The 16,847-nt window shown below is 42.9% G+C and overlaps 1 protein-coding gene across 4 annotated transcripts in view; it reads left to right on the top strand.

Moving 5' to 3' along the window:
* The window catches only part of MYO10 (myosin X), a 258,403-nt gene that overhangs the window by 95,202 nt on the left and 146,354 nt on the right, over positions 1 to 16,847 (top strand). Inside the window, exon 2 of one of the 4 annotated variants that reach the window (XM_025270683.2) lies at positions 10,161 to 10,506. The exons of the other annotated variants lie outside the window; for them this stretch is intronic. Within the exon in view, the coding sequence (XP_025126468.2) occupies positions 10,372 to 10,506 (135 nt within the window). The 5' untranslated portion in view covers positions 10,161 to 10,371. The remainder of the gene's footprint in view (positions 1 to 10,160; positions 10,507 to 16,847) is intronic. 4 annotated transcript variants of the gene reach the window in all.

The following is a 16,847-nucleotide window of genomic DNA, read 5'->3' on the forward strand; positions in this document are numbered from 1 at the left end:
CCCTTGAACTGCAAGGAGATCCAACCAGTCAATCCTAAAGGAAATCAGTCCTGAATATTCATTGGAAAGACTGACACTGAAGCTCCAATACTTTGGCCACCTGATGCAAAGAACTGATTTATTGGAAAAGACCCTGATGCTGGGAAAGGCAGAAGGTAGGAGAAGGGGACCACAAGAGGACGAGACGGTTGGATGTCATCATCGACTCAACAGGCATGAGTTTGAGCAAGTTCCAGGAGATGGTGAAGGACAGGGAAGCCTGGCGTGCTGCAGTCCATGGGGTCACAAAGAGTTGGACACAACTGAGCAGCTGAACAACTGGTGCCAGATGTTTGACTAGGCAGTGAGGACACAGAGGTTTTAAGGAGACCCAGTCTAGGTCCAGTATAAGGACAGCAGCTCACTTCTTGTAGACACCATGATTTGTCCTTCACCGGCCATCTGCAGTCATCATGGAACTCCAGGAAGTCAGCCACTTCCACACAGGAGCCTAAAGATGGGCTACTTCTGGTCCCTAGGCAGAGATAGGAAAAGGGAGAGGACAGTGTCCTGTGGTGACTGGAGAGGGGTCTGTCCAAGGTGCTATGGAAGAGAAGTGCGCTGCAGTCCTGGGGACTGGTGCCCGAGGCTGGGAGGAGGGGCAACCTGGAGAAATGAAGGACAGTGCCCAGGGAGGTTTATCACTGTGTGGAATCCGGGGAGCATGGGGGAGAGGGTGAGTGACTGCTGGGGTGGGAGTCAGCTTGCCAGGAGAAGCTGCAGGGACCCCTTGAGAAAGGCTCTGTAGGGAAACCTGGTTAAGGAAATTAATGAATTAATTTATTTTTTATTTGGATGATAATGGTTTTACAATATTGTGTTGGTTTCTGCCATACATCAACATGAGTCAGCCATAGGTATACATATATCCCCTCTGTCGTGAATCTCCCTCCCACCCCACCCCGCCCCCTAGGTTATCACAGAGCACCAGATTTGTGCTCCCTGTGTCATACAGTAAATTTCCTCTGACTATAACATTCAGAAAACTAAGATCATGGCATCCGGTCCCATCACTTCATGGCAAATAGATGGGGAAACAGTGGAAACAGTGGCTGCCTTTATTTTTTGGGGCTCCAAGATCACTGCAGATGGTGATTGCGGCCATGAAATTAAAAGATGCTCACTCCTTGGAAGGAAACTTATGACCAACCTAGACAGCATATTAAAAAGCAGAGACATTACTTTGCCAACAAAGGTCCATCTAGTCAAGGCTATGGTTTTTCCAGTAGTTATGTATGGATGTGAGAGTTGGACTATAAAGAAAGCTGAGTGCCGAAGAATTGATGCTTTTGAACTGTGGTGTTGGAGAAGACTCTTGAGAGTCCCTTGGGCTGCAAGGATATCCATCCAGTCCATCCTAAAGAAGATCAGTTCTGAGTGTTCATTGGAAGGACTGATGTTGAGCTGAAACTCTAATTCTTTGGCCACCTGATGCTAAGAGCTGACTCATTTGAAAAGACCCTGATGCTGGGAAAGATTGAGGGCAGGAGGAGAAGGGGACAGCAGAGGATGAGATGGCATCACCGACTCAATGGGCATGGTTTTGGGTGGACTCCGGGAGTTGGTGATGGACAGGGAGGCCTGGTGTGCTGTGGTTCGTGGGGTCGCAAGGAGTCAGACACAACTGGGCAACTGAACTGAACTGAATGTGTATTTCGGTGCTACTTCCTCAGTTGATCCCTCCTTCTCCTTTTCCCATTGTGTCCACAGGTCTGTTCCCTATGTCTGTGTCTCTACTGCTGCCCTACAAACAGGTTCATTGGTTCCATCTCTCTAGATTCCATATATATGTGTTAATGTGCAATATTTGTCTTTCTCTTTCTGACTCACTTCACTCTGCATAATAGGTTCTAGGTTTGTCCCACCTTACTAGAACTGAGTCAAATGTGTTCCTTTTTATGGCCCAGTAATATTCCATTTTGTATGTATACCAGAACTTCTTTATCCATTCATCTGTTGATGGACACCTAGGGTGCTTCCATGTCCTGGCTATTGTAAATTGTGCTGCAGTGAACATTGGGATACATGTGTCTTTTTCAGTTTTGGTTTCCTCAGGGTATATGCCCAGTAGTGGAATAGTTGGATCAATTGTTTTATTCCTAATTTTTCATAGAATCTCCGTACCGTTCTCCATAATAGCTGTATTGGTTTACATTCCCACAAACAGGGCAAGAGGGTTCCTTTTTTCCACATCTCTCCAGCATTTCTTGTTTCCAAATTTTTTGATGATGGCCAGTGTGAGGTGATACCTCATTGTAGTTTTGATTTCCTTTTCTCTAATAATGAGCAGTGCTGAGCATCTGTCCATGTGTTTATTAGCCATCCACATGTCTTCTTTGGAGAACTGTCTGTTTAGGTCTTCTGCCCACTTTTTTACTGGGTTGTTTTTCTGGTATTGAGCTAAATGAGCTGCTTATATATTTTAGAGGTTAATCCTTTGTCAGTTGTTTCATTTGCTGTTATTTTCTCCCATTCTGAGGGTTGTCTTTTCACCTTGTTGATAGTTTCCTTCCTAATTAAGTTTAATTAGGTCCCATTTGTTTATTTTTGTTTTTATTTCCATTACTCTAGGAGGTGGGTCATAGAGGATCTTGCTGTGACTTATGTCAAAAAAGTGTTCTGCCTATGTTTTCCTCTAAGAGTTTTACAGTTTCTGGCCTTACATTTATGTCTTTAATTCATTTTGAGTTTATCTTTGTGTATGCTTTTAGTGTTCTGATTTCATGCTTTTATATGCAGCTGTCCAATTTTCCCAGCACCACTTATTGAAGAGACTGTCTTTTCTCCATTGTATAGTCTTTTGTATCCCTCTTTTGTTAAAGATAAGGTTCCCATAGGTGCATGGGCTTATCTCTGGGCTTTCTGTTTTGTTCCATTGGTCTATATTTCTGTTTTTATGCCAGTACCATACAGCTCAATTGGTAAAGAGTTTCTCTGCAGTGCAGGAGACCCAGGTTTGATCCCTGGGTTGGGAAGATCCCCTGGAGAAGGAAATGGCAAACTACTCCAATATCCTTGCCTGGAAAATCCCATGGATAGAGGAGCCTGGTGCGCTGCAATCCATGGGATTGCAAAGAGTTGGGCATGACTGAGCAACTAACTCTTTTCTTTCTTTCATACCGTCTTGATGACTGTAGCTTTGTACTATAGTCTGAAGTCAGGTTGATTCCTCTAGCTCCATTCTTCTTAAGATTGCTTTGGCTCTTCAAGGTCTTTTGTATTTCCATACAAACTCTTAAATTTTTGTTCTAGTTCTGAGAAGAATACCATTGGTAGTTTGATAAGGATTGCATTGAGTCTGTAGATCACTTTGGGTAGTATAGTCACTTTCACAGTATTGATTTTTTTTCCAGTCCAGGAACATGGTTGAATATCTGTTCCTCTGTGTCATCTTTGATTCCATCCATCAGTGGCTTATAGTTTTCTGCATACAGGTCTTTTTTCTCTTTAGGTAGGTTTATTCCTAGGTATTTTATTCTTTTAACAATGGTGAATGGGATTGTTTCCTTAATTTCTTTTTCTGATTTTTCATTGTTAGTGTATAAGAATGCAAAGGATTCTATGTATTAATTTTATATCCTGCAACTTTGCTATATTCATTGACTAGTTCTAGTAATTTCCTGATGGCATCTTTAGGGTTTTTTATGTATAGTATCATGTCATCTGCAAACCGAGTCTACTTCTTTTCAAATCTGGATTCCTTTTATTTCTTTTTCTTTTCTGATTGTTGTGGCTAGGACTCCCAAAACCATTTTGAATAATAGTGATGTGACTGGGCACCCTTGTCTTATCACTGATCTTAGAGGAAATGCTTTGTTTTTCACCATTGAGAGTCATGTTTGGTGTGGGTTTGTCCTATATGACCTTAATTTGTTGAGGTATGTTCCTTCTGTGCCTGCTTCCTGGAGACTGTTCATCATAAATGGATGTTGAATTTTGTCAAAAGCTTTCTCTGCATCTATTGAGATGATCATATAATTTTAGCTTTCAATTTGTTAATATGCTATATCACATTGATTTGCATGTACTGAAGAATCCTTGCACCCCTGGGATAAAGCCCACTTGATCATGATGTATGATCCTTCTAATGAGCTGGATTCTCTTTGCTAGAATTTTGTTGAGGATTTTTGCATTTATGTTCATCAGTGGTATTGGCCTGTAATTTCCCTTTTTGTGTGTGGCATCTTTGTCTGGTTTTGATATCAGGGTGATGAGGGCCTCGTAAAATGAATTTGGGAGTTTTCCTTCCTCTGCGATTTTCTGGAAGAATTTGAGCAGGATACATGTTAGCCCTTCTCTAAACTTTTGGTAGAATTTGCCTATGAAGGCAAGGAACTGAGGAAGTGAGAGCTTGTCGAATGTTTGTCTCAAGAATTGGGGTTACTGGGCTTTTGTCATATCCCCACTTCTTGGCTTGCAGAAACTTACTCTGTGTAAAGGGCTGAACTTACTCTATGTAAAACAAGCGGGTCAGGGAAGCCCTTTCTTTTTCCAGTAGCTGGTGACCCTTGGGGGAGGTTTACTATTTCATTTTGTTTTTGTTATTTTTTGAAAGCAGTTCTGCAGTACTCATTTTTCAAAGATTCATTGAATTAGTTACATGTATCTGGGTATGTTCATTAATAATAATTTTGATTGGACTGATTTCTCTTTCAGCCTGAAATTGTTTAAGAAGTTTAGAAAACAGAAAAAAGTCATGGAAAAGTATTAAAACACAAACACCTATATGTTTGTGACCCATTATTGGAGTTGTGATCTATTTTCTTCTAGGCTTTCGGCACATATTTAAATTTTTTCATTTTAAATTAAGTGTTTTGTTCTGAGATCATTGTAGATCCACATGCATTTGTAAGCACTAGTTCAGAAAGATCCTGTATACCTTTTTACCCAGTTTCCTTTGATGATAGCATCCGGCAAAACCGAACCACAGTATCCCAACCAGGATATGAGATAATCACGATATAGAACCTTTCCGTCAGCACAAGGATCCAGCAAGTTGTCTCCTCCCCCACCCCCTCCTTAGCCTCCAGCCATACCAATCTGGCCTTCATTTGCTGTAATTGGGTCGTATCGGGAATCTTATATAATAGAAATGGAATCATATGGCATGTAACCTTCTGGTACCATCTTTTTCAACTTTTACCTGTTATAGATAAAGCTGCTGTGAACATTCATGTGTGTGTTTTTGTGCAGACGTTAAGTTTTCATTTATTTGGAGCAAATGCCCAGGAGTACAGTTGCTGGTGTGTATGTGCATATGTGTGTGCCTGTGTGTTTGTCCTTGTGTGTGTATTTAAAAAAAAAAACAAACTTAGGATTATACCGTGTGTGTGCATAGTCTAATATCATCATAGATTTATCTTACCATAACTCAGTGTAACTCTATAATGAAAACACATTAAAATATAGTGATTGTTTTCCGAACGCTGAATTCTTCAATGTGGAAAGACTGACCTACGGAGCGTGAAGGTGGTCCTTTTCTGGGTAGACTTGGCCTGGGTGGTCGCAGCAGCTATGAGGAAGCTTTAGAACCTAGCTCAGCTGGAACAAGTGTGACTTTTCTTTGTGCAGATGATTTTCTTAAAAATTTTTCTTAATGTCTAAAAAAAAAACTAAATTCTTCTATAAAAATCACAATTCTTAATGTGTGTATAAATTCCGATTGGATATCTTATTATCCTTAATATGTAAATATGGTAATATGTTCTTGTGTGTGTGTTTGTGTTAGTCATTTCTTACGACCATGCCAGGTCAGTGTGACTGTTAACCTTTTCCTCTGAGGTTCACCAGGAAGGGGCCAGGGCCAGGGTATCCTCTGGGTCTTCTGTGCTGGCTCATATGGTAAGGAAAGAATCTGCCAGCAATCTGAGAGACCTGGGTTCGATCCCTGGGTCAGGAAGATCCCCTGGAGAAGGGCATTGCAACCCACTCCATTATTCTTGACTGGATCGAGGAACCTGGCATGCTATAGTCCATGGGATTGCAGAGTTGGACAGGACTGAGCGATGAACGCTTCCTGGCTGGCAGGCAGTTGCCGGGATGAGTGAGTGAGTGAGTTGCATTTGTCTGCTGGTTGGTGGCTCAAAGGTAAAGCCTCTGCCTGCAATGCAGGAGACCCGGGTTTGATCCCTGGATCAGGAAGATCCCCTGGAGAAGGAAATGGCAACCCGCTCCAGTACTCTTATCTGGAAAATTCCATGGGCTACAATCCATGGAGTTGCAAAGAGTCAGACACGACTGAGCGACTTAATTTTTTTTCATCATGCGTGGCAAGGCTCCCTGGGTGCCTGAGCAGACGTGCTGTCCACAGATTAGCTTCCTGGCTGCCTTAGGCTTCTTGGACTCTTAATGGTCTTCGCCTGCCTGCACACTCTGCAGTGTCATCAGAAAGATTCGGGCTCAGTGGTTAAGTCTGACTGTCAGTGACTGGTAGCCGGAGCTTCCTGACTCTGGGTCGTACCTGTCATCGCTGACGCGTTTGTTAGTGATATTTCACACATGAAAGCAGGAAGACACAGTGGCCATTTGGGGGACAACCGTGTGTGTACTGAGCACTCCTAGTGTCGATTCAGACATTGCTTTCCTGTGGCGTTTCTAGAAAATCGATCTCCTTGAATTGCATTTTGTAGTGAGATTTCTTCTTTTGTCTCTCGAAAGACAATCTTAGTGTCATGTTTGATACTGACTTATTCATGATGATGAATAGATAACAAGTGTCTGCCCCCTTTTCCTTAGATACGTACGTAGTCCTGTGTTCCTTAGGTCAGAGGGCAAGGGCCACTCCGGACAGAAAGCCCTCCACCCGCCCCAGCCATACTCTGCTACTCGGATGCCCTGGGCTGTGTGCTCTTGCCTGGCCCTGAGCCATCCCACGTGGCCAGTTCCCATCTGACTCTGTGACAGCCTCCACCACGTGGTGAGGATTGCCTCTTTATTTTTCTGATCCCTTGGTGGTCGATAAGCCCTCTGAAAAGAGACCATTTAATTCATCTTTGTATTCCTGGGGTCCAGCGCTCAGCCTGGCACGAATGACCGAGGGAACTGGAGAGAGTAAACAAACAGAAAATCACGGGGTAAGTGAGAGAATTAAACCCGGCACGCTGGGAGGGCAGCGCACACGTGCTTTCTGCTCCCCTCTCCTCCAGAGGACCAAGGATCATAACCATTGACTCCACTGAACGTGCCAGGGAGTCCCAGCCAGTTAGTGGCAGAGGCGGGATTGTCTCTGACCTAGTGTCTCTCTAGGGTGGGACGTGCCTTTGCCATGATCTCAAGGAATTGACTGCTCACTGTGCTTTGTGCTGTTGGGTAGATTTCCCAACTTCTCTGAATCTTCTTGAATGGTTTCTTTAACAGATGAGCAATGGTGTTTCCTTTGCCCCTGAGGCTCAAATGTGCCTGATGCGTGCAGTCAGAGCTCAATACATACCAGTGCCCTCTGCCCGCCTGTCTTTGCTATTTTGGTTTGACACCCACATGCCATGCATCTCGCCCTGCTGCGCATTGCAAACCCACTGATGGTTTAAATGACTTAATCTCAGAACTAGTTTGAGTCTCCGAAAAAGAAAATAATCTTGTTTTATCTATAATTAGAAGTCAGTCATCTCACAAACTCAAGGGGGAGGTTAAAGTAACAGAATCTTTATTTATGGAAAGATCATTTTACCCCCCTGGACCGTGTAATTAAGATGTATTTACTCTGACAAATTTGAGCTGAAAGCAAAGCGCTGGTACCATTTATTTCCCCCTGCTCACTAGGAGAGTAGACGTGTATCATTTTGCCTTTAATAAGATTCCAGTGGAACTTTCTAGCAGACTTTACATTTTTGTGTCCCAAATACTTTCTCCAGTCTGCTTGGGGCAGCCACCGAACAGGTCAGGGCAGAGTTTCAGTTAAGTAAGTGGCTTCCTTTTACAGCCTGTCATAAGAGCATAGCCACAGAGACAGACATAGAAACGGCAGGTCCAAGAGCCCTGGGTCAAGGAGACAGGGTGGAAATCGTTGTTCTTTGCATTATAGGCTTCCCTGATAGCTCAGCTGGTAAAGAATCCGCCTGCAATACAGGAGACCCTGGTTTGATCCCTGGGTCAGGAAGATCCGCTGGAGAAGGGATAGACTACCCACTCCAGTCTTCTTGGGCTTCCCTGGTAAAGAATCTGCCTGGAATGCAGGAGACCTGGGTTGGGAAGATCCCCTGAAGAAGGGAATTGCTACCCACTCCACTATTCTTGCCCGGAGAATCCCATGGACAGAGGAGCCTGGCAGGCTACAGTCTATGGGGTCACAGAGTCAGACACAACTGATTAACACTTACCACATTATTTTCAGTTTTCACAGTAATTCTGTGAGTGACGGATTATCATCACCAATCTTACTTTATCAGTGGGGAAAATCACGGGCCAGGGAGGTTAAGTGTATGCCTCATTATCCCTGGGCTATGAAAGCATAGATCTAGGAGAACAGAGTCCAGCCAGGTCTGACTCTTAAGGCCATGTCTGGTCACTACCCAACACTGCTTCTCCCTGTGTATTGTACCCATTTTGAAGGCCAGGACCATTTATTCAATATTTATTGAGTCTCTATGGTGGGCAGAGGCTGGTCGCTGAGAAACGAGATAGGCATGTGCCCTGCCTTTGTAGTTTCCAGACTGAGTCTTCTCTCTAGTGAGGTGTGAAGTCAGTGTAGAGAGTTACAACTGACATTTAAAAGAAAGAGAAGGTCCTGGGATGCACCAAACTTCATGGTGTTTTACGAAACCCTTGTGAAACTACGTGTATAGTACTTCACAGTGTAAAACACATGTTTTTCCCTGTAGGTTGTGGTCCAAAGAGTTGAAATACACTGACCAGAGGTTTCTGAGTTGGGAGTGAGATGGTTTTGAAACAAGGGAGATAATAGATAAGTGATTACAAGCTATCACAGGAGCAGCAGCACATGTGATAGAATCAGGAGGAAGGTGGCAGGGTGTCCTTCACACAGAAGCACTGGTGCCTTCTGAGAAGTAACATTTGGGTAGAGATGTCAGGGAGACTAGTGGGACGTCAGTGGCCCAGACACAGAAACGTCAGGTCCAAGAGCCCTGGGTCAGGGAGACAGGGTGGAAATCGTGTGGAACGTGTTGTCCGACCATAATACAGTACAATTAGAAAATGATACTATCTGTAACTCTATAAAATAGAAGTACTTACAGATGTAGAAAATAAGCTTATGGTTACCAGGAGGTGAGGGAGGAATAAATTAGAAGATTGGGATTCATACATACACACTTGTTTAGTCGGTAAGTCATGTCCAACTTTTTTGCAACCCCATGGACTGTAGGCTCCTCTGTCCCTGGAATTTCCTAGGCAAGAATACTGGAGTGGGGTTGCCATTGCACAGGGAATTCTACTCAGTATTCTGTAATGGCCTATATGGGAAAATTCTAAAAAAGAGTAGATAGTTGTATATGTATAACTGGTTCACTCTGCTGTACACCTGAAACTAACATAACATTGTAAATCAACTATCAGTTCGGTTCAGTCGCTCAGTCGTGTCCGACTCTTTGCGACTCCATGAATCGCAGCACGCCAGGCCTCCCTGTCCGTCACCAACTCCCTGAGTTCACTCAAACTCACGTCCATCGAGTCAGTGATGCCATCCAGCCATCTCATCCTCTGCCGTCCCCTTCTCCTCCTGCCCCCAGTCCCTCCCAGCATCAGAGTCTTTTCCAATGAGTCAACTCTTCGCATGAGGTGGCCTAAGTACTGGAGTTTCAACTTTAGCATCATTCCTTCCAAAGAAATCCCAGGGCTGATCTCCTTCAGAATGGACTGGTTGGATCTCCTTGCAGTCCAAGGGACTCTCAAGAGTCTTCTGCAACACTGCAGTTCAAAACCATTAATTCTACTCCAGTAAAAAATTTTCCTTAAAAGACAAAACGGTAACAAATAGAAGCAAACCCCACTGCTTAGTGACCATCATCATTGTAAATCATCCTTATCACCCTTCTTAACTTGGGTCAAATAAGAATCAAAAACTAAATTATATAACAGTGTCCTGCTGACCTTTGAGTTAAATGTTTTTATCTTTAAAATTGTTTCCAAAAGATTTGTCTGTGTATAATGAAAGGTTTTGCTTACAGGCATTGGCTGACTCATCATTTTTTCCTGGTATCTACCTAAACATCTGGTTGGAAGGCACATCAGGGCATTCCTAGACCAGGATATCTCCACCTGGTCCTCGTGACATTTGGGCTGGATAATTCTCAGATGTTTATAGCAGCGTTCCTGACCTTGCCGACTGGATGCCAGTAGCACCCTTCCCCCCACCCCCAACAGTTGTGAGAACCGAAAATGTTTACAAACCTTGCCAACTGTACCCTGGAGAGCAAAACCGAGGACTTCTCTAGAAGAAATGCCAAGCTCACAGGAGATGAAGTTGCCCAGACTGAGAATGCTGTCTATCCCATCTGTCCATCAGGAGAGGATGTGATAAGATTTCTTTTTTCTATTTTTTTCCTCTTTGATCAGAAAAGTTAGATTTTTGTGACTGGGGGTTGCTAACGAATTGTAATAAGAGAAATCTATGTATGTCACTGTGAAGTGAAGTGAAAGTCGCTCAGTTGTGTCCACTCTTTGGGACCCCATGGACTGACTATACAGTGATTTTCCAGGCCAGAATACTGGAGTGGGTAGCCTTTCCTCTCTCCAGGGGATCTTCCCAACCCAGGGATCGAACTCAGGTCTCCTGCATTGCAGGTGGATTCTTTACCAGCTGAGCTATCAGGGAAGCCCCTATAGACTATAAAAACTTGCACATAAGCCTGATAGGGGTTTCCTGCCATATGTGTACTTTCCTAGAATTAAAAGGGGATTGAAAATGGCTCAGCTGTTTTTTTTAAACCAATTAACTACTTGATTTTCATTTTTCATACAGAGGTAGACCCAGTGTTGGGCAAACCTTCTCTGAAGCCCCAGTAGGGTTGATGGGTGGCCTTAGTTTTGTTCCCATGCTTAATCCAGTCCATCTTGTGACCAGTGGCTTTTATTTCTATAACAGGAGCTATTTGTTCTGAGGCCCCGTTTTCTCTAAATTGATTTCCTGTCTATTAATCTTCTATACTTTGCCCTGTTTCTTAACCTTTACCACCTTTCTTCTAATATATGCCCCATTGAAGTCACTCTGTTTTGAGTTGGGTTTGGAGGAATTCATGCTGCTATTGTTTTGGCTGTTGTTTGTTCCCAAAAAATTCCTGAAAAAAGAATTCCATTCCTTAGCCCTAAAATTTTCTCTTTTGCTGTTTGGGGATAAAGTTGTGCAACTTGTACCATTTGTTGTTGCACAGAAAAGACTTCTGGTAATTCAAGGGGCTCTCCTTAAAAATTCTTGAACAAGATTGTGAATCTTATTAATCCTTTGAAATATTTACAAATTAGCTATTTATTCAACCAATATGCTTTAACACACTGAATGCAGGAGCCTGATTCCATTCCTTACTTCCTTAGGGCTTCTACTTTGATGTTACCTGATCAGTGAGGGTGTCTTTAAACACAACATAAAGTAACCCCTCTGGGTGCTTAATCCCTTTACCCTCATTTATGTCTTCATAGATATTCATCACCATCTGCACAGTGTTATATTTACTTGTCCATTTCTACTTTTTTCCTTCCCCTTATTAGAACATACACCGTATTCCCAATGCTTACAACATATCAGTAAATGTTTGTTTGAATGTATGGATTTTCTTTGTTAATTTATCACTTATCAATGTACCAGGCATCACTGTAAAATCTTTGCAAATGTTAACCCATCTCTGAATGGATGGTTCTCTCTGCCTTTCCTTCACACATATATTTTCTCTGCTTTACCCACTGTTCTTTGAAATAATCACTGTTTTGATCAGCTGCAGCCCTGTCTTGGCATGATATTTCTTTTCTGTACATAACTTCTTATTTATGTAACTGTTATGGTCTATCCTGATTCTTTCTTTCTGAGGTCAGGAGAAGGAATAGCACTCATTCTCTTGATTGTTCCACTCCCGGAAGGGCCACGTGCCCACATCTGATAATGTGTGTATCTGAAAACATACAAGGAAATCACATGTGCTAAGGTGGGGACTCAATTACAGTGGTAGGCATTTTTTCAGAGACCATGTGCCCAGCTCTGAGCTGCTTACTTTGACTATACATTGTCTTACTGTTCCCAGGGTGTGAAAAAAAGGCAATAGAATGTTAATGTGACATAAATACTTAGTCATTATGGATATCATTTTTTAAGTGTCAGCGGTAGGGGGTGTGTACTCAGTCGTGTCCGATTCTTGGTGACCCCCATGGACTATAGACCGCCAGCCTCCTCTGTCCATGGAATTTTCCAGGCAAGAATACTGGAGTGGGTTGCCATTTCCTCCTCCAGGGGATCTTCCTGACCCAGGGATTGAACCTGTGTCTCCTGCATTGGCAGATGGATTCTTTACTGCAGAGCTACCTGTGAAGCCCAAGATGGCCACTACTGTTAGCCTAAATGTATTTGACTTTCTTGTATGATGTTAATGAATTAAAATCAGGGTTTGATATCCTGTGTTTTTCTACACTCTTGAATGTCTTGGTATTTTCCGTTAATACCTGGTCGTCTTGGCTATGGCATAGCCCCCTTCCATGCCCTCAGTGGCCCCAGACCTGTCCTACCCCGTGGGGGGCACTTACGTGGTGGGGTGGCCACCTCCCTATGAGGTGGGGCCTCTGGGGCCGGCACTTTTCCTGGTAGGTGTCTGTGCCCGGGAAACAGCTGGGAAGGTGGCTGGACCTCAGAAGAGATGGCTGGGGTCTGCCCTGGCCTCGGGAGTCTCTCAGAACTGGTTCTGACCGACCCTTGTGGTTTATGTGGCAGAAATGCCACCACTGAAGTTTTCATTTTTCTCTGGAATATAAAAGAAACATGGCACCTTTTTCCATGGTTTATGGAACCATTGGGTTGGTACCTCTGCTTTTCTTCGTGTGCCATTCCCTTGTGCAATAACATGCTATTTGTTTCCTTACAGGCAACTTGTTGTTGTTAAGTTGTTTAGGGTCCAACTCTGTGACCCCGTGAGCTGCAACTTGGCAGGCTTCCCTGTCCTTCACTATCTCCTGGAGTTTGCTCAAATTCGTGTCCATTGCGTCAGGGATGCCATCCAGCCATCTCATCCTCTGCTGCCGTCTTCTCCTTTTGCCTTCAGTCTTTCTCAACATCAGGGTCCTTTCCAGTGAGTCAGCTCTTTGCATCAGTGGCCAAAGAGTTGGAGCTTCAGCATTAATCCTTCCAATGAATATTCAGACAACTGGTTGACACTGAAAATTAGAATTCCCCAATCTGCCTGTACTGTTCAAGAAAGTTACTTTGTATGTATGTGCACATGTGAGCTTGTATAGATAACATTTTTTGTGTTGTTTACATTTTGCTTTTACATCTTGGTGTTTTTATTTGAAGGACAAACATAAAGTATCAGTGAAAAGAATCAATTCAGTCGCTCAGTGTGTCTGACTTTTTGTGACCCCATGGGCAGTAGCATGCCAGGCCTCCCTGTCCATCACCAACTCCCAGAGCTTACTCAAGCTCATTTCCATCAAGTCACTGATGCCATCAAACCATCTCATCTTCTGTCATCCCATTCTCCTCCTGTCCTCAATCTTTCCCAGCATCAGGGTCTTTTCCAGTGAGTCAGTTCTTCACATATTGTGGCCAAAGTATTGGAGTTTCAGATTCAGCATCAGTCCTTCCAATGAATATTCAGGACAGATTTCCTTTAGAATGGACTGGTTGGATCTCCTTGCAGTCCAAGGGACTCTCAAGAGTCTTCTCCAACACCACAGTTCAAAAGCATCAATTCTTCAGTGCTCAGCTTTCTTTATAGTCCATCTCTCACATCCATACATGACCACTGGAAAAACCATAGCCTTGACTAAACGGACCTTTGTTGGCAAAGTGATGTCTCTGCTTTTGAATATGCTATCTAGATTGGTCATAACTTTCCTTCCAAGGAGTAAGCTTCTTTTAATTTCATGGCTGCAGTCACCATCTGCAGTGATTTTGGAGTTCAAAAAAATAAAGTCTCTATTTTCATTGTTTCCCCATCTATTTTCCATGAAGTGATGGGACTGGATGCCATGATCTTAGTTTTCTGAATGTTGAGTTTTAAGCCAGCTTTTACACTCTCCTCTTTCACTTTCATCAAGAGGGTCTTTAGTTCCTCTTCACTTTCTGCCATAAGGGTGGTATCATCTGCATATCTGAGGTTATTGATATTTCTCCTAGCAGTCTTGTTTCCAGCTGTGCTTCATCCAGCCCAGCGTTTCTCATGATGTACTCTGCATGTAAGTTATATAAGCAGGGTGACAATGTACAGCCTTGGTGTACTCCTTTTCCTATTGGTAACCAGTCTCTTGTTCCATGTCCAGTTCTAACTGTTGCTTCTTGACCTGCATACAGATTTCTCAGGAGGCAGGTAAGGTGGTCTGGTATTCCCATCTCTTTAGGAATTTTCCACAGTTTGTTATGATCCACACAGTCAAAGGCTTTGGCATAGTCAGTAAAGCATAAGTAGATGTTTTTCTGGAACTCTCTTGCTTTTTCTATGATCCAACAGATGTTGGCAATTTGATCTCTGGTTCCTCTGCCTTTTCTAAATCCAGCTTGAACATGTGAAAGTTCATGGTTCACATACTGTTGAAGTCTGACTTGGAGAATTTTGAGTATTACTTTGCTAGCATGTGAGATGAGTACAATTGTGCAGTACTTTGAGCATTCTTTGGCATTGCCTTTCTTTGGGATTGGAATGAAAACTGACCTTTCCCAGTCCTGTGGCCACTGCTGAGTTTTCCAAATTTGCTGGCATATTGAGTGCAGCACTTTCACAGCATCATCTTTTAGGACTTGAAATATCTCAGCTGGAATTCCACCAGCTTTATTCATAGTGGTGCTTCCTAAGGCCCACTTGATTTGGCATTCCAGGATGTCTGTCTCTAGGTGAGTGATCACGCCCTTGTTATCTGGGTTGTGAACATCTTTTTGTATAGTTCTTCTGTATATTCTTGTCACCTCTTCTTACTATCTTCTGCTTCTGTTAGGTCAATACCATTTCTGTCTTTATTGTGCCCATATTCTTGAAGAGATCTCTAAACTTCTCCATGTTATTGTTTTCCTCTATTTCTTTGCATTTATCACTGAGGAAAGCTTTCTTATCTCTCCTTGCTATTCTTTGGAACTCTGCATTCAAATGGGTATATCTTTTCTTTTCTCCTTGCTTTTTGCTCTTCTTCTTTTCTCAGATATTTGTAAGGCCTCCTCAGACAACCATTTTGTCTTTTTGCATTTCTTTTTCTTGGGGGTGGTCTTCATCCTTGCCTCCTATACAGTGTCAGGAACCTCTGTCCATAGTTCCTCAGGCACTCTGTCTATCAGATCTAATCCCTTGAATCTATTCGTCACTTCCAGTGTATAATCGTAATGGATTTGATTTAGGTCATACCTGAATGGTCTAGTGGTTTCCCCTACTTTCAGTCTGAGTTTGGCAATAAGGAGTTCATGGTCTGAGCCACAGTCAGCTCTCGGTCTTGTTTTTGCTGACTGTATAGAGCTTCTCCATCTTCTGCTACAAAGAGTATAATCAGTCTGATTTTGGTATTGACCATCTGGTGATATTCACGTGTAGAGTTCTTTTGTGTTGTTGGAAGAGAGTGTTTGCTATGGCCAATGTGTTCTCTTGGCAAAACTCTATTAGCCTTGTCCCTGCTTCATTCTGTACTCAAGGCCAAATTTGCCTGTCACTCCAGGTATTTCTTGACTCCCTACTTTTGCATTCCAGTCCCCTATAATGAAAAGGACATCTTTTTTTGGTGTTAGTTCTAGAAGGTCTTGTAGGTCTTCATAGAACTGTTCAACTTCAGCTTCTTCAGCATTTCTGGTTGGGGCATAGACTTGGATTACTGTCATACTGAATGATTTGCCTTGGAAAAGAGATCATTCTGTCATTTTTGAGTTTGCATCCAAGTACTGCATTTCGGACTCTCTTGTTGACCATGATGGCTACTCCATTTCTTCTAAGGGATTCTTACCCACAGTAGTAGATATAGTGGTCATCTGAGTTAAATTCACCCATTCCAAGTCCATTTTAGTTCACTGATTCCTAAAATGTTGATGTTCACTCTTGCCATCTCCTGTTTGACTGCTTCTAATATACCTTGATTCATGGACCTAACCTTCCAGATTCCTATGTAATATTGTTCTTTACAGCATTGGACTTTACTTCCATCACCAGTCATATCCGCAACTGGTTGTTGTGTTTGCTTTGGCTTCGTCTCTTCGTTCTTTCTGGAGTTATTTCTCCACTGATCTCCAGTAGCATATTGGGCACCATCCGACCTGGGGAGTTCGTCTTTGTGTCCTATCTTTTTGCCTTTTCATACTGTTCATGGGGTTCTCAAGGCATAGTAGTGAAGTGGTTTGCCATTCCCTTCTCCAGGGGACCATGTTTTGTCAGAACTCTCCACCATGACCCGTCTGTCTTGGGTTGGCCCTACACGGCATGGCTCATAGTTTTACTGAGTTAGAGAAGGCTGTGGTCCATGTGATCAGTTTGATTAGTTTTCTGTGATTATTCACTGTAATTAAAAGTATACAGTGAATAAATAGGGCATAGACTCCATCATTGAATGATTGTTTTATGTTCTGGAGTTTGTAAATCTGGTCAAACTGGTTAGCATATGAAGCTGAATGGGTGCAGTTAATACTGTACTCAATCAATGGTGATGAAAGAACCGTGTGTAGATTTTAGAAGTCCACGCGTGTTCTATAA

Source organism: Bubalus bubalis, chromosome 19 (assembly GCF_019923935.1).
Source record: "Bubalus bubalis isolate 160015118507 breed Murrah chromosome 19, NDDB_SH_1, whole genome shotgun sequence".
Taxonomy (NCBI): domain Eukaryota; kingdom Metazoa; phylum Chordata; class Mammalia; order Artiodactyla; family Bovidae; genus Bubalus; species Bubalus bubalis.